At 50.0% G+C, this 26916-nt stretch overlaps 1 protein-coding gene across 1 annotated transcript in view; it reads right to left on the bottom strand.

The window, feature by feature from the left end:
- The window catches only part of ptchd1 (patched domain containing 1), a 17914-nt gene extending 8661 nt beyond the window's left edge, over positions 1-9253 (bottom strand). The window contains exons 1-2 of the mRNA XM_036522506.1: positions 7721-9253; positions 736-1396 (exon numbers count right to left, since the gene is read on the bottom strand). Of these exons, the coding sequence (XP_036378399.1) occupies positions 736-1396; positions 7721-8146 (1087 nt within the window). The 5' untranslated portion in view covers positions 8147-9253. The remainder of the gene's footprint in view (positions 1-735; positions 1397-7720) is intronic.
- Positions 9254-26916: the final 17663 nt, after the last annotated feature.

Genomic DNA, 26916 nt, shown 5'->3' with positions numbered 1-26916 from the left:
TGTGAGTGTGTGTGTATGTGTGTGTGTGTGTGTGTGTGTGTGTGTGTGTATCTATGTGTAGGTATGAGTGTGAGTTGCTCACATGTGTCTACCTCAGAGACAGAGCCATGCAGAGACTCTGACATCATGCATTTAGAGGAGATAAATGTGATCTCTCATGTTTCCCAGAACTTGTGCAGCATATTATTTCATTTAAAGAATGTCTCAGAGATGCAGAGGATGTTTGTCTTCTATCTATGCTTTCATACATATGGAGAAAGAATGAATAAATGAATAAATGACTTGGAAGAGAGACAGGAAATAGTAAGTAACTGAATGAGTGATGCTATTACTTAATTGATTTAAACTTAATTAAATAAAAATAAGTAAAGAAACTGGAGACTCTTATCAGCATGATGGAGGGGATGGCCAGGAAAGAGGATACATTGACTGGCTGAGTAACTGCATGAATGCGTGAGTGAGCGACTGAGTGAATGAGTGAGTGAGCGACTGAGTGAATGAGTGAGTGAGCGACTGAGTGAATGATTGAGTGAGCGAGTGAGTAAATGCGTGAGTGAGCAACTGAGTGAATGAGTGAGTGAGTGAGTGAGTGAGTGAGTTGGTGAGTGAGTGAGTGAATGAGTGAGCAACTGAGTGAATGAGTGAGTGAGTAAGTGAGTGAATGAGTGAGCAACTGAGTGAATGAGTGAGTGAGTGAATGAGTGAGTGAATGTATCACGGAGAGCTCAGACTCACCCAGCATGATGAAGGGGATGCCCAGGAAGGTGGAGTTGTATTTGCCGCCGGTGAGGTTGATGATGCCGGCGGAGGTGAGGGTGGCCAGGCTGACGCTGAGCAGGGCCAGCAGGCCCAGCCAGGGCTTAGTGCGCACGCAGTCCCGCATGGAGCAGCACAGCACGGCCAGCGACACGCACAGCATCAGGCTCACCAGCAGGGGGCGCTCCGACACCTTGCTGGTCCTCTGGAAGTCACGTTGCGGCGAGGAGGAGGTGAAGGGGTACAGGGTGACCTCGGGGTGCGCCTCCTGGAAGCGCTCGAGGGCGTGGCAGAACTGCAGCTCCCAGCGCGCCGCCATCATGTCGTTGAGCGGGTTGACGGCCTGCAGGTAGTAGCTGAGCTGCAGCGCCCGGGCCTGACGCACGCCCTCCCGCCCCGCCGGCAGCACTCCGCCCAGCTGGTGCCCGATGTACACCTCCCGCCCGTCCTGCAGCCGCGTGATTGGGTAGCGCACGGGTGGGGCGGAGTGGTTGGCGGCCCGCGCTGCCCGCAGCTCCTCCAGAACCCGCAGGATATCGTCCACAACGCAGCTCTTGTTGCTGTCCAGCAGGCACAGGTGAGCGAAGGTGTAGTTGAAGCCCAGCATGTGCACCTGGATCTTGGTGATGGCGCTGTGGAGCTGGGGGGGGAGACAAGAGTCAGGCCTCCGGCAGATAACCGATCACAAGTCGGGCCTCTGGCAGATATCCAATCATGAGTTAGGCCTCGGTCAGATGTCCAATCCTGAGTCAGGCCTCAGTCAGATAACCAATCAGTCATCAGCCCTCTGTCAGATAGCCATGAGGCCATGTGAAATGCTTCCCGGGGAAAAAACGCCGCTCGTATCTATTCAATGTTGATACCACCGCAACAGCACAATGCTGCTTCCATGTGGTAGATAGAAACACATGGCTACAAAGATAAAGAGTGAAAACATATGCTGTGTGTTTTTCAAAGCCAATAGGTAAGTTAACAACATATAGATACAAGTGATATTTTTCTGCCCTGGAAGCATTTCACTGAACTTTGGAGGTGTGCTCCCGCATCAGGTATGACTAAAGGGAAAAAAATACGGGAAGAAACCTAACACCACATACCGTGGATAGCTGTTATTGTGCTAAAAATAGCTATTCGATATATCACTACGGCTATATCACCCAGCCCTAGGCTCAATGCACTTCACACAACATTGTAGTGATAAAGGGTTTGAGCTGCATTACGCCATGTTACTGCTGGAGACTGGTGCTTGGTATTGCCATGAGACTTCTGTTTTCAGCGGTTAAACTTCATGAAACGTGCACAACGCAGCCAAATCAAAAACAGCTGCTGTTGGGGGATCCTAACTGTGAATCGAAAACATATAAATCTGATTCTAAAACAAATAAACCGAGGAAAAAGGCCAGAGGCCAGAACCATTCTAATAAAAGATCTTCCCTGTACACAGGATGGGATCCACATTACATCATTCACTGGCTCAGCGTGAGTGACAGCGCTTATGTTTGGATTTGACCTGTTGTTCATTACAGGTGTATATTCACTAAACTAACAGGTATGACAGCAATGTCCCACCTGGGAGTCCAAGCTGCAGCCATCGAGTTGCACAGTGCAAAGTCAGTCTGGCAAACGCAGCAGCACTCTCCTGCCACGGCCTCTGATTTACACACAGCGTTTTTATAACTGCAGAGTGAGTCCAAGAACAAACCAATTCTCCCGGATGGATACAGAAGTGGCCTCTCAGCCTAATGTCCTTCACTGCGGTGATTCATTACAAAAACACAGATTTGTACGCTGACCCTCTCAGTGTGTGTATGAGGGTATGTCTGTGTATGTGTGTGTATGCATGAATGTACATGTGTGTGAGTGTGTGTGTGTCTGTGTCTGTGTACGTGTGTGGTGTATGTGTGTGTGTGTGTGTGTGTGTGTGAGAGAGAGGAGAGGACTCGAAGTGTTCAGTAAAAGGAAAAGATGCAGTATTCAGTAAGAAGAGAGGACTCACAGTGTTCAGTAAGAGGAGGGGACTCACAGTGTTCAGTAAGAGGAGGGGACTCACAGTGTTCAGTAAGAAGAGAGGACTCACAGTGTTCAGTAAGAGGAGGGGACTCACAGTATTCAGTAAGAGGAGGGGACTCACAGTGTTCACTAAGAAGAGAGAACTCACAGTGTTCAGTAAGAAGAGGGGACTCACTGTGTTCAGTAAGAGGAGGGGACTCACAGTGTTCAGTAAGAAGAGAGGACTCACATTGTTCAGTAAGAAGAGGGGACTCACAGTGTTCAGTAAGAGGAGGGGACTCACGGTGTTCAGTAAGAGCAGGGAACTCACAGTGTTCAGTAAGAGCAGGGGACTCACAGTGTTCAGTAAGAGGAGGGGACTCACAGTGTTCAGTAAGAAGAGATAACTCACGGTGTTCAGTAAGAAGAAAGGACTCACAGTGTTCAGTAAGAAGAGAGGACTCGCAGTGTGTAGTAGCAGGAAAATGGATTGACTGGGGCATTGCTGGACCCCAGTCAGAGTGTCCTGCTCCAGTTAAGCTGGCCTCACGCATGCAGGCCCTATAGGCAGCTGTGACGCTCAGCACAGTCACACACAGCAGGCCAGTCCCTGCCACAGGCTGGCACCCACATCCAGCTCAGTACTGAGCCCGTTCAGCGCGCCAGTGAGCCGCACGCACGACCTCGAGGCGTATCCCACAACGGGCGGTTCTGCCGTGCTGGTCCCATGCAGCAATCCCATGATTCCATGCATGAGCCTCAGTAACCGTGATAGCGCTGAGCACGGTCGCTCGCATCCTTTACGGGACCTTTCCTCGGCGGCCAGCGCGGAAAACTCTGCTCTCTGACCCTGCACTCCGCCGCTCGCATTATGATCTCTCAGTTCACTGTTAGCGCAGCTCTCTTTCCTTGCGCACAGCAAACTCTGCTCTCGGCTCACATGACTGCTATCAGGCTAAGCTCTCTGCCCGAGCACCTCGCAACAGCAGTACTGCACCTGGGAATCAAACCAGCAACCTCTGGTTCATGAGCCCCCAGCATCACCTCTACACCACACCACTAATGCAAGAACAGCAGTATTACTAGTGTTATCCTGTGAGACCACATACCACCAGTGGCTGGGTCTTTATTTATTTTTTTTATTATTTCACAATGTGTATATTCTCTCTTTAAAAAATCTGAAATTCAGAATCAGAATCAGAATTTCTTTATCGTCATTGTAACATGTACAATGAAATTTGAGTGCAATCCTCAACAGTGCAAAAGATCAATAAAAAAGCTAGTAAAATAATCTATAAAAATAATTTAAAAGTAAGGCTATATAAAAAGTAAAAATGGGAGAACACAAGTAAAAACACCCAGAGATATCTACATTGAAAAAATTGCACAGATCAGAAAGATTGCACGGATCCCTTGTTGCAGAGTGAAGAACCCTGAGCATTAATTGCACAGATCCCTTATTGCACGGTGAACTTGAACATTATGTTTTGTGGCATTTAAAGCTTGTACAGCTGTGGGATGAAAACTGTTTTTGAGTCGGTTTGTCCTTGTTCTAATATTCAAACCCACAACCTTCTGGTTCCCAGTCTTGGCCCTTAATAAACCACAGTGCCACTTTGCTGTAGGACCCAAGGAAAGGGCAGAGATTTCCTTGAACACGGTGAGAAGTACATGCATGTATCAGGTCAGACCAGTCCTGCAGAGAGATCCAGCATGCACACGTATCACGTCATTACCCATGACATTTTAGTGAATTAATATGGAGAGTTTGACTTCCAATTCACTCTAGTAGATCAGATTTCAAAAATTAATTGACAGGGAGGGTAGGATTTTACTGTCTGAACTGAATATTTGACCAGTAAATTTGCTTATATGTTTCTCTGCCGAAATTTCTCTTGAGTTTACTGATGCTTTTTCACCCTCCTCAGTAGACAGTTAAAGTAGAGCTGGCTATTTTTACTCTCTACAGCATTTGTGTGAACCAGGCAGAGCTAACCTGCTTTTCACAGAGTTACTGAGTTTCAGTCAGGGGCATCTGCCAGGAAAACAAAAAAAAGTGTGGAATGGAATCAGAATGTGTTTCTGACAGTGATGTGTGAGTGTGTGTGTGTGTGTGTGTGTGTTTGAAATTTAGTGAGCATATGTGTGTGAGACAGACAGAGAGAGACAGTGTGTGCGTGAATGAGAATGTATGTGTGAGCATGTGTGTGTGTGTGAGAAAGAGAGAGTGCGTGTGCATATGTATGTAAGATCGTATATGTGTGTGTGTGTGACTTTTTAAGTGTGTGGGTGTAAGAATGTGAAAGTGTGTGCATGTGTGTGCGTGTGTGTGTGAGACTGTGTAAGTGTGTGGGTGCGCGAGTGTACATGTGTGTGTGTGTGGGTGCACGTGTGTGCGTGTGTGTGTGTGTGTGTGTGCGAGTGTGCATGTGTGTGTGTGTGTGCGTGTGTGCATGTGTGTGTGTGTGTGTGTGCGTGCGTGCGTGTGTGTGTGTGTGTGTGTGCATGTGTGTGACTGTGTAAGTGTGTGTGTGTGCGCGTGTGTGTGCGTGCGTGTGTGTGTGTATGCGTGCGTGTGTGTGTGTGTGCGTGTGTGTGACTGTGTAAGTGTGTGGGTGTGTGAATGTGTGTGTGTGCGTGTGTGTGTGTGTGTGCGTGTGTGTGCGTGTGTGTGTGTGTGTGTGTGTGAGAGAAAGACCTCTCTAAGGGACAGTGATATAGAGGCTTGGTCCTCAGAGGAATTCCTCTCCCAGACTGTTGTGCTGCTGGAGCTATCCCTGACAATTAACCCTCACTGAGTGAATTCTCTCACCCGACACAACCCCACTGGGGCCAGTTCGGCTCATTAACGAGGCTCCCTCCTTCCTGCCCCGCCATGTCGTGCCTGCATTTACTTTCAGGAGCCGTTATCCTGTCAGCCTCGCGCTGTGCTGTCCCCCACTGAACACGCTGTTCCTTGTGGTTACTGTTGTCGTGAGCACAGGCTGCGATAGCGCCTGCCGTGTTAGCGTAGCGCCCTGCCCTGCTCCGGCTGCCCCGTGTCCGGACAGCCTGCCCTGGCATCGCCATCTCCCCAGCCGAGACCAAAGGCTCCGAAGGTGACACCTGCCGTCTCTCTGCTTTGAAGAGGAGATCGATTGGCACAGACGAAATGGATTATGGGTAATGTCTCTGCAGCAGGCTGGTGTCCTGTCGCAGATACTCTATTCTTTGAACAGATATCCATCTGCGCTTAGCACTGAATATTCTGTCTCAACCATTGTAGAAGCTAATTATTTTTTCAGAGTTGTAGTCTGGTTATGAATATTAATATATAATATATAATATGTTTGGGTGTGGCCAATGACAGAACTCCCACAGAGCAAGGAGGGCACACAGATAGGTGATGACTATCTGGTAAATAAATGAAATATCTGTGGTCCTGTTCATCGGGAATAATTTGATGAAGCTGCTTCATATTAATTCATATGACTCATATAAAGTCCACATTCATAACAATGCTACAATCAGCCAGGGCCTCTCACACCTGCTGCGGTGTGCTCCTTTTCACATGACATCATCAGTGTATTTTAATTTAGGCTGACCTAGGGCCATCCTTACATCACCTTTAATCATTATATCATTTTATTTCTCCATTATCATATTTTTTGTCTGATACATTTATCATCATTCTATTTAGAAGACAACTTTTCATGTTTGATTCTAAGCAGATATAACATCTTAATATGTGGGCCATCTTTTTTTTGCTGTGCAACCCTTGTATTAAGCATGTTATATAAACAACACATTTGTGTAGGTGTAGCAAGGATTTATAAACATATCTTGTAAGGACTACTGGCCTGGTGTGTGCTTGGCTCTCCCCGCTAAACACTGTCCTTAAGGTTCCATTTCAAATGCTTACTGACGTTTTGCCGAAAACCCACACTTAATGCCAAGGTTTATATAGGCGCAATCCTAGATTGGCGTGGGTGTGTTAGAGAGAGGAAGAGACAGGGATTTTGCACTCTGCTGATGGCAATAAAAACTTCACTCCTTTGGCCTGTCCTTTCCCGGCATTCTTCATTTGGGGGAAATGAGCAGTGGTGCCAGATGTCGCTTAAGTGTCAACATTTACGTCAAAGCACGTAAAGCGGCGGTGGCGGGCCTGTAAGAGCCCGCTGACCACGATTCCGAGCAGAGCAGTCGAGCGGACTTCATCTAGGCCGCGTAAACACACGCAGCGGAAAATGCTGCTGCCAGCCTTGCTCCACGGTATCTATAAAGTTCAGACCTAATTCTTATTTTTGCGAATGCGTTGTTATAGGTAGGTCAGTTTGGCTCTGAACATGTCTCTGTCTGTACATCTCCAGACTACCACAGTAACCAAAACATTGCGCTCTAAAAGTTAAATGCTGGGAAATCAACGAAATGTGGAAAAAAAGGATAAGAATCCCTTAAGCTTCTACCACACACACACACACTTTTTTATTTTATCTCTTATAACCCTATTGCCGAAACTTAATCGCAGCATTTTCACGCCGACGTATCTGACCTGGTTGTTCATTCAGTGTCGTTGCTAAATCACCCGAAAGCCGTTAAAATTGATTGAAGAAAGAGTCGGTTATTAACGCTTCGGTTACTAATTGCATTGCGTTTACAATGAATCTACAGCACTGTTGTTTCACCGCGTTGTCCTCTGGTGTTGGTTCGCCCTTTATATTTGATTAATCACAAAATTCCCCGGACACTGAAAAAGCGACAAAATCAGAGCAGCGAAGTCCGGCGCCCCGCTGTCAGATGTGAGCTACTTGATATTCAGATGACCGCGTACTTTTTCCTGGTGTACAGGGCGCGCCCAGCGCTGGCACGGATCGTGTTTATCTGAGACAGGTGTCACCGCGGTGCGGTCTCCACGCGTCCCCAGCCGCCAAGCTCCCGTTTCCGCTCCACCCCGACAGCCGCACGGCCCCCCTGTGTCACCTCCCCGGCTCCTTACCTTCAGAACCAGATCGACGTGGTGCTGGTCCAGCACGCTCCCGCGGCCCGAGGTGATGATCACCCGGCCGTATCTCCCGGGGGTCTGAAGGTCCGAGTACAGCGTGTGTTTCGATCTGTTGACGGGAAACAGACTGTCGACCAAGTTGCCCTCTATTTTGGCCAAACTGTGCTTGGGAGCCAGCAGGTACTCCACGTTCTCCTCGATGCGGTACCGGCTGAAGCTGGCGCCCAGCAGGATGGACACGAGCACCGGGGCGGATGCGAAGAACACCGGGTGGTTGGCGACAAAGTGGCCGAGTTTGTAGAAAGACGTCCTCAGCCCTTCGTGCAAGACCTGCCGCAACATCCTAGAGTGAAACCACAGCGGAGGGGCGAGGAAGAAACTGCCGGGTCCGAGCCTCTCCCACCCCCGGGTCAACACCATTGGGGGTCTCGACCATAGGAAGTCACTTCACTCTGGAAAACAGCACACACACTGATCGGTGCGGCGAGCGGGATCCCTTTGACTCAAGTTTCCCCGGGTCAGGCGCCGCCACTGCCCGTAACTCCCCGCATGGTCCCCACTCTACATATTTACGTTAAGATGACATCCTCGGCAAAGGCCGATTCTTATTCCGATTAGAGGGAGCAGTTTGGTTTGGTTACAGAGGCACTGCCCCGGGCACCGTTCCCACCTGTTTTTATTCGATAACGCAAAAGAAAACAAAAGAAAGACGAGGGGGAGAATCGGACAGGTTGTCGGAGACAGCGGTGAGGGGTGTTGCGTAAAGCGCTTTGTCAGAGCAGGAAAAAACGTTGATTCAATTGAAAGCGGTTGGAAAATGTATACGGAAAAACACTGCAATGTGCCCTGATTTTAAATGCGTGCTCTCTCCACGGCAATAAAGGACGATTTGGGAGTATAGGGCCAGTGATACAGATTTTCACTTAGCCTACGACAACAGCCCGATTTTGGTCCTATAGATTATGCACCGCGGCAGTGCAACTGTATCCCTGCTGAAGTTTACAAGGATGAAATATTAGCAGTCACGTCGCTGCAGATTTCATATCTGAGAGAGGCTCGCACACATCCATAGACACGCCGCTAATCTGGCTCTAAGTAAATCCGTGCTCTTCCATCCCTGCATAAACACCAGACTCTCCGCTTGCTGCAAAAGGTTCGTTCATGCGTTTAAATAAATGTCTGTAATTACACCAGAAGGAGAACTAGTCCGATGCTTTTTTCAGACCTTGTCAGAACATCGCTGCTGCGTCTCAGTTTCCGCCTGCCTGTGATCCGCGATCGCTTGCATCAGACGAATTAATGCATAAATACAACTTTGTGTATTTCATTTGTTCTACGCGCTGTGCATCATCTCTTCATGTCAAGCAATTCTGAGTCCTGCGTCTCGCCTCGGCTGTGTGGATACCGACCCCGACTCGCTGGCAGCGGCGACAGACCGGTCCATACAGGTGCAGCCCTTCTTCCACTTGTGTGAATCTGGGTCTCTCGGCGCCGCGCGCTTGTGAAAGGTGATGACTGGGTGTGCGACGTTCGCCCGACGTCCCCCCTCCCTTCCCACTCAGCACCTCAGACACACCAAGCAATCGTTTGAAAGTGCCGGGAAATCCCTTTCGCTGGACTTGCAATGGTCGATGCCGCTTTAGCAGAAAGACAAAAGAGAGCCTTTGAAAGACTTCTTTGCATTTAAATATATCGCGGCGTAGAGTCTTTTACACGAAGATTAAACATTGAAATGGAGTGAGAATCAGTCGTTTGTATATTCCGTTCCGGAACTGCCGGCACCGCCGAAGCCCTCGTGCCTCGCCTCCGGAGACAGGCGCGGGTCTCGTGCGCTCTCTTCCTCCGCTGCCTCGCGTGTGCGCTCCATTACACACATCCTGATGGCAGAGATAGGAAGACGGGATAAGAGGTTTCCTGATTGGACGATTAGCGTTTGGCGGGCGAGTGGGGTGGGGTGGGGTTGGGGCGGGGGGGGGGGGGGGGGGGTGTTGCTGGGGGTACATCAAAAGCCTATTGCTGTCTCGCTGTTGTGTGTTTTGAGGGTGGGGGAAAAGACAGAGGCAACCCTTGACATCTGCTCTGTGTAATTGTCAACGGGGCCGTTGTCCCTAACAACAAGCACTTCGCATTAAAGTGTATGCAAGGCCTATCCACGGCTATCCATTAACCCGGGAGAAGGCGCCTCCGTCAAACCACCCACATCACGCATTAGGAATAATAAATTGCCAATGAGCTGGTGGTGGATGAATGGCCGCTGTTAAAGGAATAAGCGATTGAAGTGGCTTTGGCGCCGAAGATCATCCCCTGGCGGACTCGAATCAATCATCCAAAACACACACAGCGCAGGCGCTTTGTCTGCGCGCGGCTCCAGCTGGGGAGGCACGCGCCGCCGCGGTTGATCCCCGCAGCGCTTTGATAGATCCTCACGACTTCGCGCTAATTAACACGTTGCTAGGCTGTCTGCTGAGTGGTAGGGGGAGTGTGACAGAGGGGTTTGGTGACGAATTAACTCCAACAGGTGCAAATTACAATTAATTCTATATTTAGCTTCACTTATATTATCCCATTTATACCATTCTGGTGTTGTATGAATAGAGCACCAATGTATCATTTAGACATAGCTATGCAACGCGAGCGCTGCAGGCCCACGCGCTCGAATGACTTCAGAACCACGGCCAGCGCGCGGTGGTCGTTTTCTCGCGCTGCACGGCACGAGCGTGCAGCAGACAGCGACATAGCTCGTGGCACCGCGAGGCGAGGAAAAATGCGAGTTTGTGCTCCTCCAATATTTCTATCCATCATCATATCCATATTTCTTCATATTACTTCTGTCCGTCCGCTGCGGCAGGTGCGTTGAATCGCTGCTGTGCTTAGCCACAAGGTAACTGTGTTCAGAGTCGTCTCATCCGGTTTACTTTATCTCGCTGAGGTAACCTGAATGCATGGAAACGCAGAAGTTTTGTGCTTTCCTCATCGACCTAAGATCGTTACTATGCAGTACTTATGTTATTATGATATTATTTGATTTAGGTATTATATATTTCATTTTCATGTGATATTATGCGCTGAATGTTATCAGTCAACGATTTGGTTTACATTACGGGTAACATTACACTGGGTATAAAAATCACATAATACCAACCCCCCCCCCCCCCCCCCCGCCCCGCCATCCCACCCCTCCCCCACCCCCGCCACCCGTTACCACCACTCCTCACCAACGGGAGTAACATTGACCTTTGTGGTGGAGCGTAATACTGACAATACTGACGCACTGCGTTTTGTGCTAATAAACTAAATCAATGACCGAATCCCTGCGGATTTTAGGTGTTTTCGAGGTGTGTCAGAGCAAAAAAATTTCAAATATTGTTGCCAAAAGCTTCGGGAAATGAGGTAGCTGTAGAGAGCGTTTGCTGGCACTCCGGCGGTACTGACGCAACAGCGGCGCCGGTTCTGTTCACGCAGCCCTTCCGTTAAAATAGGATGAACGATATAAGAAGCAGAACTGAGCTTAAATCAGCCGCTCTGGACTGACGGTTAGCGGCTACGAATGGGCTATCCTCTGGGGCCTTCCTGCTTGCGTCTACTCCCGGCACTGCTTTTACGTATTCTTGTAATGTCTGTCAATCAAACAATCATATTAGCGCCAGATTAGATCAGTGCGTGTCGCTGACATCACCGCCAGCGCCAGTGCTCGATGGGCGAATGACGGCGCAGTGCTCCGTAAAACAGGAGCACAACGGGTATATTTTTTATTTCTGTCTCGCTCTTTTTGCTGCTGTTTCATTTTTCTGCACCAACTACAGAGCAGAGAGACCCAACACGGAGGCAAGTTGGGCTGCTTTGAGTTGCAGCCCCTTCGAGAGGATCCGTGGTTCTCTGTGCACGTGTACATGTTGTGTGTGTGTTTTTGTTTCTGTGCATATGTGTGTGTGTGTGTGTGTGTGTGTGCGTGTGTGTGTGTGTGTCGGGGGTGGTTGGATGAGAACAAACTCACTTTTCCAATTTTTTAACCTCAGAGGCACGGATATTAGACATAAGAGAGGAGAAAACACAGCTGAATGCAGTGAGACTCGCATGTGATGGTGCGTATCAGGAAACAAATGCATCTTCGATCAACCTCACAAAAAACAACCCAATAAACCTGACAAACCCGGGCCCGACGTCCTGATGAGTCACCCTTACGGCTGTGTGCTTCCTCTCCATCACGCTACAGTGGCGGGCGCCAGGAGAGAGGGCCTGTGATTGGCTGATCGGTCACGCCGCTCGGTGATGTGACAGGGCAGCTCTGTCCCCGCTGCAGCCGCAGGTAAAGACACGGACGCTGTACCTGCGGCGGGATCTCCGCCCCAAACGCTGTGCAGCGCGGTGAGGATGTGACGGCTGCAAAGAACAGAATGATAAATCATCGTTTAACACATAACTACTGCTGTCTTATGTTAATATTAAAAAAACCATAAAATCCACTTTTATAGTCTTAATTTAGTTTGCATGGCATAGTATGGTTTTGTTAATCTTTTATACCTACAACACTGTCCAGGACCAGAGGGCCGCTCTTCCAGGGGCCTGTCATCTCGTGACAGGTAGGCTCACCTGTGCGGCCGCACCGGGACCTCACTGCAGCTGCAGCACAGAGCACAGGAAATTACCCACGCATGGCTAATCACCACCGAGCAGGTGTGTGAGGCCGGCATCTCTCCCCGTTCCGTTTCTCTCTCTCTCCTTGTCTCTCTCTTTATCTCTCTCAGTCTCTCTCTCCTTCTATCCCTCTCTCCCTCTCTTTCTCCCCCTCTCTCTCTCCATCTCTATCTCTGTCTCTCTCTCTGTATCATACAGGCTGAGGCGTGTTCGGAGGCTCTGAACCTGCACAGAAAGCAGGATTACTTTGCTTTTTTGCGGCTCTTAGAGTCTCCTGAGCAGACAGGAGAGAGTGTGTAAATACAGGCAACTCAGGAATGAATGCGCTCTCAGTCAAAGCCTGAAGAGCTTACAGCGTCTGCAGGCCCACATGATTCTGCAGAGAGTCTGGGCTCATGAGTGTGTGTGCGTGTGTGAGTGTGTGTGTGCGTGTGTGCGCGTGTGAGTGTGTGTGTGAGTGTGAGTGTGTGTGTGTGAGAGAGTGTATGTGTGTGTGTGTGTGTGTGTGTGTGTGTGTGTGTGAGTGTGTATGTGTGAGAGAGTGTATGTGTGTGTGTGAGTGTGTGTGTATATGTGTGTGCATGTGTGCGTGCGTGTGTGAGTGTGTGCCCAGGTCTGTACCCACTAAACTGCCCCAGATGCAGCACTAAACTGCCCCACCCTGCAGGTCTGTACCCACTAAACTGCCCCACCCTGCAGGTCTGTACCCACTAAACTGCCCCACCCTGCAGGTCTGTACCCACTAAACTGCCCCACTCTGCAGGTCTGTACCCACTAAACTGCCCCACTCTGCTCTCTCTGCAGGTGGATAGCTGTGTGCTGTAGCCTAGCGCTGCTCCTGTGTACATTTTGAGGAGTGCTTTGATTGGTAGTGGTGTTGAGCCATTGCCACGGAAACCCTGGGCTAATGCCTGCCACAGCCAGGGGTTCGCTGTGTCCTCCCCAGAATCTGACATACTGCAGTTCCCATGGTGACGAGTTTCTGGCGCCGTGGCGACATCTCGGGTGAAAGTGTTGCTTTGGCAGAGGATTCACAGGCGGCAAGTGCGTGTGTGTGTGTGTGTGTGTGTGTGTGTGTGTGTGTATGTGTGTGTGTGCCTTACGACAGCACTCACTGTGGCAGCGTGTCCCACAATACCGCTGTCTCAGGAGGTATGACACTAATGACACAGTATCCATGCGGCTACATGCCTAATGCTACTGAATGCACTTTCTGTAAGTCTCTGTGGATGATGAATACATTTACATTTACATTTAGTCATTCAGCAGATGCTCTTATCCGGAGCCACTTACAGAAGGTGAGGCTGAGAGTGGAGACCACACCAAACCATCAGTGTCGCAACACATAAATAAATGTATAATCGAATACATCTACATGTAGCTAAAAGAGAATAAACACACAGACTTAATAAACTCAAATGTGTGCATCTAACACGTACAGATACACCTACACATATACACACATGTACATGCACACGCACATGCACACATACACACACGCACACACACGCACACACACACACACACACGCTCACACACACACACACACACACACACACACACACACACACACACACACACACAGACACACAGACACACACACACGCACACACACACACACACACAGACACACAGACACACAGACACGCACACACACACACACACACACACGCTCACACACACACACACACACACACACACACACACACACACACACACACACACATCACTAACGCCATTTTCAGCCACCAAGCTTTTATCACCATAAGGCTTCTGACTGCTGAGCTTTCTCCAGCTTCAAAGGCTTATACTGCCACCTGGCTTTTGCCTCTAACGCTTAAGCCTAATGCTGATACATGAATGAGTGTTACCACAGGCTTTTACTACAGTGCTGGGGGCGGGGGGGGGGGGGGCAGAGTTTGGGCAGTCTGGGTGTAATGTGAACTTGTGGGGGGGGCAGAGTTTGGGGAATCTGGGTGTAATCTGAACTGGGGGGGTCAGAGTTTGGGGAGTCTGGGTGTAATCTGAACAGGTTTTTGTTCTGCCTGCCTGCCGTGGGGAGCTCACGCCACCCCTGGGGGGGTCAGAGTAGAGAGGGGACCTGACAGAGAGGAGAGACCCCTCCAGGAAAGGGACAGCTAGGTGACCAACCAGAGGTAGAGGAGAGGAGAGGTCTTGCAGGAGTGGCGGGTTTTACGGTGAGGCTGCCGTTAAGAGGGTGCCTTTCTTCTTGCTCCTCGGTAGGTTAGAGTTTTGAGTCTTTTTTAAGCATTAAGGAAATGAGGAGAGGTGTCACACGACGGTAAATTTGGCAGAGTGTCGATCCGCGGCTCAGCTGCAGAGGTCTATGGAGCCTTCGGGGAAGCCGGTGAGGAGAGAACGTCTAGACAGCGCGAGGGCCTGGCCGAGAGTCACGCCACTGAGAAACAGACAGGCTCCACAGCTGTAACAGAGACGGTGTGTCGCTGTATTGTGTGTGGTGGACTGCTTCTCATTCTTACAGTGTTACACGCAACTGAGCAATCTGCTTCCGGCATTTCTGCTGCAGTCCCTTCAGGCTGACCTGAGGTCAGTGCGTTGCCCCAGGACGATCAGAACCGCAGGCGGTGGGTCTCACTCGCACTGAACCGGGTCCACAGAACCACATCGATCCTGTCCCCTCGGCCTGCTCCAGGAAGAGGCAAACCACTTTTCCTTTGAAGGTGTCAGATGCACACCCTGTCCACCCTGTTCATCGGCCCGCATCCTGAACGTCCCGCGGTTTGTGTGCGGTGATGTAGGCCCTGAACGTCCCGTGGTTTGTGTGCGGTGATGTAGGCCCCGAACGTCCCGTGGTTTGCGTGCGGTGATGTAGGCCCCGAACGTCCCGTGGTTTGCGTGCGGTGATGTAGGCCCCGAACGTCCCACGGTTTGTGTGCGGTGATGTAGGCCCTGAACGTCCCGTGGTTTGTGTGCGGTGATGTAGGCCCCGAACGTCCCGCGGTTTGCGTGCGGTGATGTAGGCCCCGAACGTCCCACGGTTTGTGTGCGGTGATGTAGGCCCTGAACGTCCCGCGGTTTGTGTGCGGTGATGTAGGCCCCGAACGTCCCGCGGTTTGTGTGCGGTGATGTAGGCCCCGAACGTCCCACGGTTTGTGTGCGGTGATGTAGGCCCTGAACGTCCCGCGGTTTGTGTGTGGTGATGTAGGCCCTGAACGTCCCGCGGTTTGTGTGTGGTGATGTAGGCCCCGAACGTCCCGCGGTTTGTGTGTGGTGATGTAGGCCCCGAACGTCCCGCGGTTTGTGTGCGATGATGTAGGTACTCCACTCTCTCCCGCTTTATGTCCTGAACGGGAAATTCACAGGCGAGCAAAGCCAGTAATACAGCAGTGAGTGGTGTAAGCAGGAGGCACAACTCCAGGCTGGGCTGGATCTGAACTGCTTGGGGGGGGGCACTGGGGGGGTGGGGGGCGGGGGGTAGAGAATGTGTTGAGAGAAGGTGGTACTCAATGTCCTATAAAAATATTTCTGTCATAATGATCCTGGCAGGGGGATGTGCCTGAGCCCGTGGGGTCAGGGAGAGGTCAGGGGTCATTACCCCCGCTGGGAAATTCCTCCGGTTCAGTGATAATGATGAGCAGGTGGCTCAGTGGTGCCAAGTCGGTAACCCTCAGCGAGTCTCAGGTGTAGACGCTCCCCTCCCCCATCCTGGCCTCAGGTTCTAGGACACATCACAGCCCTGAAATGGAGGCTAATGGGGACAGGCCTGAGGCCAGGTTCGACCGCAGGTGGAGTCCAGGGGAAGGCTAAATACAGGAGCACAAAAACCACTGACACAATTCAGCTCTGCCGATGGACAGAACCCAGAAACCTTAGTTTTACCGAAGACACGGTTCTTTGGCCACTGCAAGCGTGTGGAGAATCTGCAGGTCCTGCAGGTGTGGGGTGTGTGTGTGTGTGTGTGGGGGTTAGGGTGAAGGGGGAGGATCCTCCTTGGACACGCCCTGCTCTGAGCCACAGGGAGGCCTGGCCCTCCCCCCTGCGTCTCAGGGACAGGACCTGTCTCTGATGTATGAAGCTGTGCTTCTGTTCTCAGGAAGACTTGAATTCATTCCCTCTTGAAGCCTCTCTCCTGCGTGGATCCTTTCTTTCTTTCTCTCTCCCTCTGTGCTTTTGGGTTTTGTTGTGTTTTTTATTCCTTTTATTTCTCTCTCAGTCTTATTGCTGCTGTTTCATTTTTTCTCTCTACTACAAAGCAGAGAGACCCAACAAGCAGGCAAGATGGGCTGCTTTGATTAGCAACCCCTCAGAGAGAGTCTATGTGTGTGTGTGAGTGTGTGTGTGTGTGTGTGTGTGTCTATGTGTGTGTGTGAGTGTGTGTATGTGTGAGTCTATGTGTGTGTGTTTGTGTGTGTAAGTGTGTGCGTATGTGAGTGTGTGTATGAGTCAATGTGTGTGTGTGTGTGTGCGTGTGTGTGTGTGTGTGTGTGTGTGTGTGTGTGTGTGTGTGAGTCTGTGTGTGTGTGTGTGTGTGTGTGTGAGTCTGTGTGTGTGTGTGTGTGTGTGTGTGTGTGTGTGTGAGTGTGTGTGTGTGTGTGTTTGTGTATGTGTAGAGTTGTTTCCATTCATCAGGAGCTGTTGATTTGCACTGAGGATCACACTGCACCCCCTCATTGTTATTCTGAGGGAGGCGTTTATGGCGGCAGCAAATCCCATTAATTACCCTGTGCCTGAGATTCACTATGCATCTGACAGGCCTGCATCTGCTGTACGATGTCTATATAAGAGAGAGAGAGAGAGTGAGAGAGAGAGAGAGAGTGAGAGCGAGAGAGAGAGAGAGAGAGAGAGAGAGAGAGAGAGAGAGAGGGAGAGAGAGAGAGGGAGAGAGAGAGAGAGAGAGGGAGAGAGGGAGAGAGAGAGAGAGAGAGAGGGAGAGAGAGAGAGGGGGAGAGAGAGGGAGAGAGAGAGAGAGAGCACCAGAGAGAGAGAGAGAGAGAGAGGGGGGAAGAGAGAGGGAGAGAGAGAGAGAGAGAGAGAGAGAGGGAGAGAGGGAGAGAGAGAGAGAGAGAGAGAGAGAGAGAGAGAGAGAGAGGGGGCATAGACACGTCATACTCACAATGCTTCTGCACTGGAGATCCCATTCCCTCTGTGTGTCACGGAGTGTGGATTACCCAGAAGGCCGTGTGCATCTCTCCCTGTGTGCTGCTGTCTGTGGGCGGGGTGGGGGCAGCTCAGTGTGTTAGAGGCATGTGTATGATTCGGGCCTCAAACCCTCACCTTCTCTCAGGGCAGGTCTTTTACAGCTGCAGGTGTTTTTACTTCGGTTCAAGACATTAATAAAACTGGGCTGTGTTTCACATGCGTAATGAAGCAGGTGTCACTGAACGCTTCCCAGCGGGATGTACCGCTAAATTACTGTAAATGCAGGAGCAGAAAAACAGGGTCAAAAACTCAGCTACAAGCGGAAAACAACTCCCCTAAACTGACAGAAATAATAACCCATAGTCAAGCCGGGCTAATCTGTGCACAGAGATACAACAGTGTACTATTAAACAGCATGGTGTTGTAGCTGAGCTATAATATATGTGTGCTAAGCCTGTTATCACCAGAGAAGTTTTTACTAAGGTTTGGGCAGATAATAGAGCGGTTATTACTAGGGAATAGCAGGTTATTACTGTGTTACTGTACTGTACCCTGCAGCCTTTAGCTTCCCCTTTCCTCTGTCTGGCTGCTTAGCTCGCGTGCATAGCATTATGGGTAATCTTTGTTCTGTGCACAGCCAGAAACCAAACACTCAACACATCACACCCAACACGCAACATGTCATACAAAAACCTTAACACGCCATAACCAGCATGCGACATGCATGGAGAACCTCAGCCAGTAACAGTGTGTCTGTACAGTGCTGAATGCTTCAGACATACTGCATCTCACATATCTGTATTCTGTCAGAGTACTATATCCTTATTCTGTTAGTTCTGTCAGTTACTCACTTGCGGATACTGACAGTGCATCTCTTTCACAAAATAAATCATTCATTAAGGTATCACACAATATATCCATTTCATCTCTGATCTGTTCTTGAAAATTCAGTTCAGTTATGCTGGCAAACAGGAATACAATTTTCAGTTGGGTACATGCATGAAGAACGCATTTAAACCTTGTTTTGGAGTTTAATGTAACCCCTGTGAGTTCTGTACTGCGTGCTGTTCGATGCAGTACATTACTGTAAAGTGTAAAGAAGTACAGAGTGATAGCTACACAGCCGTTCTCATACACTGGAATGGCAGAGGCCACAGTAACACTGTCCGAGCCTGATCACATCATCCATAGCTGTCATGCTGTTGTGCAAATTTAATTAGAAGTGTGTTGGTGTCTGCCTCTCCCTCTTCCTCTTCCCTTCTCCTGACAGATGCCTGAAAAGATAAGTAAACCTGTAAATATAAATCTGACATTTTCAGAAATAGGTTTTCAGTGTTAAGAGAGGAAAACTGTGCCTGCTGTAGAGGTGTGTAAAGCATTTTGGAAAAGCGTGAACCAGAACTGCAAAATGTGTGTGGGATTTTGCAGAAGCAGACAGGCTGTTGATACCCAAGCTTCAGCTTGTGGTAATTGAGTCCGTGGTACCAGCTCCTGTCTGTAAACAGTCTGGAGAAACAGCAGAGAGTGTTGCCGAGCGTCTTCTTCCCTGAGCAGAAGTGTCGTCTGTCTCAGTGGCCCGAGGCAAGCGCTGTGGATACACACATCACACCACATCAATCATATTCTACTGTCCTTCTACTGCTCTCCATCCACTGTGTGTGTGTGTGTGAGTGTGAAGGAGAGAGAGGGAGGGAGGGAGGCAGGCAGAGAGACAGACAGACAGACAGACAGAGAGAGTGTGTATGTGTGTATATTTCACAATTGTAACCCAATACTGTTATGTTGTGAAGTTGAACCAATCCAATAAAGCCCAATTTGAATTCAAATTTGTAATTAGTTACAGTAAAAGAGTGTGTGTGTGTTTGTATGTGCGTGTGTGTGTGTGTGCATGTGTGTGTGTGTGTGTGTCCGTGCGTGTGTGTGTGTGTGTGTGTGTGCATGTGTGTGTGTGTGTGTGTGTGTCCGTGCGTGCGTGTGTGTGTGTGTGTGTCCGTGCGTGTGTGTGTGTGCGTGTGTGTGTCCGTGCGTGCATGTGTGTGTGTGTGTGCGTGTGCGTGTGTGTGTGTGTGTGTGTGTGTGCATGTGTGTGTGTGTGTGTGTGTGTCCGTGCGTGCGTGTGTGTGTGTGTGTGTGTGTGTGTGCGTGTGCGTGTGTGTGTGCGTGCGTGTGTTTGTGTGTGCAGGGGGATGGGTGGGGGGAGACATAGAGACTGACAGGAGGAAGAGAGAAATTTGTGAACAGCTGAACAGCTTTGTTATGTTTATTGCAGATATGATTTCTTTGTCAGCACAGATATTTCTTTATGATGCAAATGACAGCCCTGGAACTGAACTCAAAGCGTCTCATTCGTGCCCAAAACACTCACTTTTATCTCTGTCTTCCATTCTTCAGTTTCTTTTAGTCTTTCAGTATTGTTTCTTTTTTTCCAAATGATTTCCTATTATCACAAACCATGGGTGTTACTTATTACTGTATTACTGTGTGTTGTGGTGTTATTTGTCCATTGGTTGGTAACATGACTGTATGTTCATCAGGACAGTAAAGCGAACTGAACGGAATCCAACAGTCAAGAGTCAGAGGGAATGTCCTGGTGCTTAATGGTAATTTTCCTTTTTTAATGAAAGTTAGAGTCAGAGAGGCAGGGTGGCAGAGACAGAGGGGGAAAGAGAGGGAGGGAGGCAGGGTCCTTGCATATTCCTGCTTCATATGCTCCAGTGACACTGGATAACTCCTGTTTATACTAATAAACCTGTCTGAATTACTGAGTCCTGAAGGGAGTGAAGACTGAGGGGGGAGGAAAGAGAGAAGGAGGGGGGGGGGGGGGTTAGGGGGAGACACAGCATTTGGAAAGCAGGTCTCCTACATTACACCCTGACAGGAAAACATTCATTCAGCCTCTCTCTCTCTCTCTCTCTCTCTCTCTCTCTCTCTCTCTCTCTCTCTCTCTCTCTCTCTCTCTCTCTCCCCCTCTCTCTGTCTCTCTCTCTCTCTCTCTCTCTGTCTCTCTGTCTCTCTCTCTCTCTCTCTCTCTCTCTGTCAGTCTCTCTCTCCTTCATCAGTTTGGGACTTTCCTCTCTATCTCCAGAGTGAATTGACCCTCAGAGCAGAGCAAACAGCAGTGTCCTAGCTGCAGTGTATGTTAGTGTGCATATGAGTACGCACTCCCATCAGAGGGGTCCCGGAGGGCCACGGGAACACAGCACACCGAATGGAGGTGGTGTCAGGTGGTGAGCCGTACCACGCTGGCCCTGTGGGCCGGAGCTGCTGTTCCGCCCTGCAGTGTGGGGTTAGGAGCGGCCGGCGTGCGGGGGGAGAGCAAGGGAACTGAGCCGTCAGCATACAGCTGAGCGCACCGCAGAGCCACAGAGCAAAGGAGTCTGGGAAAAGGGACCTGGAGACACCTCCCGCTCCACTTCCTAATTAAACACCCAGCGATGCTAACAGAGAGAGACGGCGTGTGGAGGAGGAACAGGCGAGGGGGCAGCTAGAGGCTCCTGCTCACACCTCGTGGTGTGCAGACGTGTGTGGCCGATGGCACTGTCTCTGCCACAAGGTGCAGGCCTCACACAGGTAAATTCCCTCTGGTTCGAGATCCAGCCCACACTGGAGTAAATCTCCAATAACAGAATGAGAGGTGTGACTCTGCCACAATGAATGTAAACCTGTGCTGAGCTGGTGGTCGAACAGTATGTGAGTATTTTAGCAGGCTCCTTTTGCTGCGTATTCATGTATATGAAGTGCATGCATCGCAGGAGGTGTTGAATGTTGAGGGCTCCCCCTCTCTCCTAAGCGTGCATGGCAATCAGCAGAATGCGGAGGATATCTGCCAAGCCTTTTCCTGCTGCTTTATGAGTGCGTTTATTTCCAACAAAAGACAAAGAGAAAAGAAAGAAGAATTCTTTTGTTCTGGGGGGGGGGGGTCAGGAAATCACTGATAACGAAGCGTACGTAATTAAGCACAATTGCCCTAATTAGCATGATAACTGCCAATACAGAGACAGATATTCGTTATTCATGAAAGAGTATGGAACTAATTAATCTCATTCCGCGGAGAGACCAGTTTTTGCTCTGTGATTTAACGTGTCTCTCTGACAGCATGGGGGGGGGGATGGAGGCTGGTCATGTGATCAGACAGGTCATGTGACACCCCCCAACAACGGACCAGATGCTCAGCTCCCTGCGATTCACATTCAAAGGCCCTGCCATTACTGAAGCTGTAAGCGCTCTGGCTCGGTAAGAACTTTCTTGAAGGGGTGTGGTCTGAATCAGGGCTTCCACAGTCAGCACTGGAAGCTGTGGAGAGAAACCTCCCAGTCAGAGGGAGGAGCCAGAGCTGATGGTGTGGCTCTTACAGAGTGTCTGTGGCAGGTTTCTCCTGCAGAAATGCACCAGCTGCAGGGTCAGAAGTCGTTCCTGTCCTTTTTGAAGTGCATGGTGAGTCCTCATATGCAGCATTGTCATTTTGTGGAAACCTCTTATTGGATGCTGTATTTCCCTGTGAGGTCGGCTCAGAGTTGGGTGTTTGTTTGGTTAGAGTTACTTAACTGAAGGCGTCCCGTGGAGACGGGGGGCGGCGAGCGTGTGAGTGATCGGGGAGCGTGCTGCGCTGGGGGGAACCGGCACAGTGGGGGTGACTCTGGCGCAGGTGCGAGAGCGGCCAATCCCCTCGGGCCCCTCCTCACACCCTGCGGCCAATGAGACGCCAGCGTGGGAGCAGCAATGGCTGCCCGTGTGTGCACAGCCTCACGGAGGAAAACGCTATCTTTCCGAATCTTATCTCAGGACCTTCTCCTTATTTTGGAGATAAAATTAACAGCTCATGTTAGAAATGTTGTACCATACATTTCTCTAATTTTATTAATCACTGGCTAATCATTCAGCTTACGGCCTCTGAATTCAGCTGTTCAATGTGTGGCCCAGTTAAGCTTTGCTAGGACGGAGCCCCTGTGCGTGTGGACTGTTTCTGCATGTCTTCGTTGTGATGAGGGGACATCGCTGTGTGCCTCGTATTTTTTAGCACGTATTGGAGTCATTGTGTTACCTTGCTGGCCCTCTCCCTCCTGTTGCTACGATACGGCGAGCAGCAGAAAGCGGCTGTCTCATTGATTCCCAGGGTGCACTGGGGCTGCAGAGTCATCCCCATATTGGAAGCACTGTGTGTGTGTGTGTCTGTGTGTGTGTGGGGGGGGGGGGACAGAGACCACAGCATTATCTCATAGTGATGGTGAAGTGTGTGTGTGTGTGTGTGAGTGTGTGTATGTGTGTGGGGTTGGGGGGGGGTGTGAGAGTGTGTGTGTGCGTGTGTGTGTGTGTGTGTGTGTGTGTGTGTGTGTGTGTGTGTGTGAGTGTGTGTATTTGTGTGGGGTTGGGGGGGGGTGTGAGAGTGTGTGTGTGTGTGGGGGGGGGGGGGGGGGGGGGGTGAGAGTGAGTGTGTGTGTGTGTGTGTGTGTGTGTGTGTGTGTGGGGGGGGGGGTGTGAGAGTGAGTGTGTGTGTGTGTGAGTGTGTGTGTGTGCGTGTGTGTGTGTGTGTGTGTGTGTGTGTGTGTTACATCCTCACTGCTTCCTCTCCACACGTCATGCAGCTCCTGGTTCAGGCCCTGGTCCTTTCACGCCTGGACTGCTGTAACTCCCTCCTTGCACAATTCACAACTAACTCTAATACAGCTGCACAACTCACCTACAACTCACCCTAACGCAGCTGCACAACTCACCTACAACTCACCCTAATGCAGCTGCACAACTCACCTACAACTAACCCTAGTACAGCTGCACAACTCACCTTCAACTAACCCTAATGCAGCTGCACAACTCACCTTCAACTAACTCTAATGCAGCTGCACAACTCACCTTCAACTCACCCTAATGCAGCTGCACAACTCACCTACAACTAACCCTAATGCAGCTGCACAACTCACCTACAACTCACCCTAATGCAGCTGCACAACTTGTCTACAATCTCCCTAAACATAATTAAGTTACTCTCCTCCTCTCCTTACTTCACTGGCTTCCTGTTATCACTCGCATCAGGTTGAAAACCTTGGTGCTGCATACAGGGTGTTTTGCGATGTGTTTTACATTCTGTGTTATAGTGACTGTGATGTGTGGTAGTACACTTGACTTCCCTTGCCTAGTCAGGTTACATAAGTTAACTTGTGGTTGGGCTTGAATAGTGTTATGCTCACACTCACTGGTCTGGGAGTGTTGTTAGCCCGGTTTGACACTGTTGCTCATTTAAATTGAATGGATACACTTATGTTCTATTGTGCTGGAAGTCGCTCTAGATAAGAGCATCTGCTAAATGAACATAACGTAACGTAATGTAATGTAATGTGATGTGATGTGATGTGATGTAATGTGATGTGATGTAATGTAATGTGATGTAATGTGATGTGATGTAATGTAATGTAATGTAATGTAATGTAATGTAATGTAATGTGATGTGATGTGATGTGATGTGATGTAATGTAATGTAATGTAATGTAATGTAATGTAATGTAATGTAATGTAATGTGATGTGATGTAATGTGATGTGATGTGATGTGATGTGATGTAATGTAATGTAATGTGATGTAATGTAATGTAATGTAATGTAATGTAATGTGATGTAATGTGATGTGATGTAATGTGATGTGATGTGATGTAATGTAATGTTATGTAATGTAATGCGATGTGATGTAATGTAATGTGATGTGATGTGATGTGATGTAATGTGATGTAATGTGATGTGATGTGATGTAACATCTTCTTCCACTTCCTGTTTCCCCCCATCACACACCATCCTCATTCACAACATGAAAAACAAGCAAAGGCAGATTGCAGTCAGTGTTCCGTTCAGCGTCTCGGACTCGTCAGCCACCTCTGCTTCCTGTTGTCTCTCCCTGCATGCTGACCTCACTTCCTGTTCGCTCTCCCCGCTGCTGTCAGGAGCAGTGAAAGGACAGCACCAGCACAGCTGGGATCTCACAGAGCCATTACAGCACAGAAGCAGGTACATGTGGGAGAGGAAACCTCAGCAGGACAGAACAGACAGGAACCAGCATTTGAGCTTTCACGGCAGGCTGTTGGTTCTTTTTCTGTGGTGTTCAGTGTTCAGTGTTCGATGCCTCCGACCCCTCCCACACCCTGCTCGCCCACAGGTCACATCATTATTACTACACTTTGTCATAGTGGAGATGGGTGGGGCGCTGTCTCTGGGGGACAGATACGCGGACAGACAGACAGACACACATACTACAATCAGAAAGAGAGACAGTGACAGACAGGCAGAAAGACACAATGAGTGACAGAGAGAGACAGACAGACAGAGGCTTCCCGACGCCTCTCCTACTCTGTCCCTGAGTGTCCTGAGGGTCTGCAGGTGCTGCTCCTCTCTCTTCCTCGCTCCCGTGACCGCAGTCTCCCTCCTCTCTCTCCTCTTCCTCCTCTCCCTCCTCTTTCTCACACCCGTGACCACAGTCTTCCTCCTCTCCCTCCTCTTCCTCACACCCGTGACTGCAGTCTTCCTCCTCTCCCTCCTCTTTCTCACACCCGTGACCACAGTCTTCCTCCTCTCCCTCCTCTTCCTCACACCCGTGACCGCAGTCTTCCTCCTCTCCCTCCTCTTCCTTGCTCCCGTGACCGCAGTCTCCCTCCTCTCTCTCCTCTTCCTCCTCTCCCTCCTCTTTCTCACACCCGTGACCGCAGTCTTCCTCCTCTCTCTCCTCTTCCTCGCACCCGTGACCACAGTCTTCGTCCTCTCCCTCCTCTTTCTCACACCCGTAACCGCAGTCTTCCTCCTCTCCCTCCTCTTCCTCACACCCGTGACTGCAGTCTTCCTCCTCTCCCTCCTCTTCCTCACACATGTGACCACAGTCTTCCTCCTCTCTCTCCTCTTCCTCCTCTCTCTCCTCTTCATTGTACCCATGACCGCAGTTTTTCTCCTCTCTCCTCTTCCTCTCACCCGTGACCGCAGTCTTCGTCCTCTCTCTCCTCTTCCTCCTCTCTCTCCTCTTCCTCTCACCCGTGACTGCAGTCTTCCTCCTATCTCTCTTCTTCCTTCTCTCTCTCCTCTTCCTCGCACCCGTGACCGCAGTCTTCCTCCTGTCTCTCCTCTTCCTCCTCTCTCCTCCGTCAGCTCAGGACGAGGGCCGTGTTTCTGCAGCTGCATGTGGAAGCTCGGAGCTGCGTGGGTGTGCTGTCTGTGGGCGGGGGCCAGCAGGACTGCAGGCAGAAAATAGGCACATCGGACAGCTCAGAACCGACCACGCTAGAGGTGCCCCAAACACCCAGCCGAACCTCAGGGGTGCCCTGCAGACAGGGGGGCGCAAAACGGCAGCCTTTTCCTCTCCTCACGCTTCTACTTCATGGACCATTTCTGAATGCTGAGCTGGCGTCGGCGTGGTTCTCTCTGTGCGAGGAACGGTGGAGTTTGTGCAGTGGGGTGAGAGGAGTCTGTGTCGCTGTACTGGGATCAGCGGTGTCTCCTTCCTGTGCTGTTGTGGGTGTGGGGGCAGGCGCTGCAGCGGTGTGTGCTGACAAGATTGGATGCTCTGATGTTTTTGAGAGGAGGCAGAGTCCATATCTGACCCAGTCTGTAACCCTGGCAACACTGTGCATTACTCTCCCTCTGTCTCCACACACATGCGCACACACACACAGACACACACACACACACACACAGGCACATACACACTATACACACACACACACATGCACACACACACACACGCACACACACACAGACACACACACACACAGGCACATACACACTATACACACACACACATGCACACACACACACGCACACACACTCACACATACACACACACACACACACACACACACACACACACACACACATACACACACACACACACACACACACACACACACACACACACACACACACACACACACACACACACGTTCTCTCTCCCTTGCTCTTTCTCACATACAGGCACACATTCACTCCATCTCCTCTCTCCCACTCAAACAAACATACATTCTCTCTCTGTCTCACTATCTCATTCTCTCTGTCTGTCAGGGACGAAAATCTATTTATGAACACACCTGAATGCAGAAAGAATAACCCTGTGTTACAGTGACTCAGCAGGATAACCCTGTGTTACAGTGACTCAGCAGGATAACCCTGTGTTACAGTGACTCGGCAGGATAACCCTGTGTTACAGTGACTCAGCAGGATAACCCTGTGTTACAGTAACTCAGCAGGATAACCCTGTGTTACAGTGACTCAGCAGGATAACCCTGTGTTACAGTGACTCAGCAGGATAACCCTGTGTTACAGTGACTCAGCAGGGTAACCCCGTGTTACGGTGACTCAGCAGGATAACCCTGTGTTACAGTGACTCAGCAGGGTAACCCCGTGTTACAGTAACTCAGCAGGATAACCCTGTGTTACAGTGACTCAGCAGGATAACCCTGTGTTACAGTGACTC

This window comes from Megalops cyprinoides, chromosome 2, assembly GCF_013368585.1.
Source record: "Megalops cyprinoides isolate fMegCyp1 chromosome 2, fMegCyp1.pri, whole genome shotgun sequence".
NCBI classification, from domain to species: domain Eukaryota; kingdom Metazoa; phylum Chordata; class Actinopteri; order Elopiformes; family Megalopidae; genus Megalops; species Megalops cyprinoides.
Note: the sequence above shows the minus strand (reverse complement) of the source record. Positions and strands in the feature narration are given on the sequence as shown.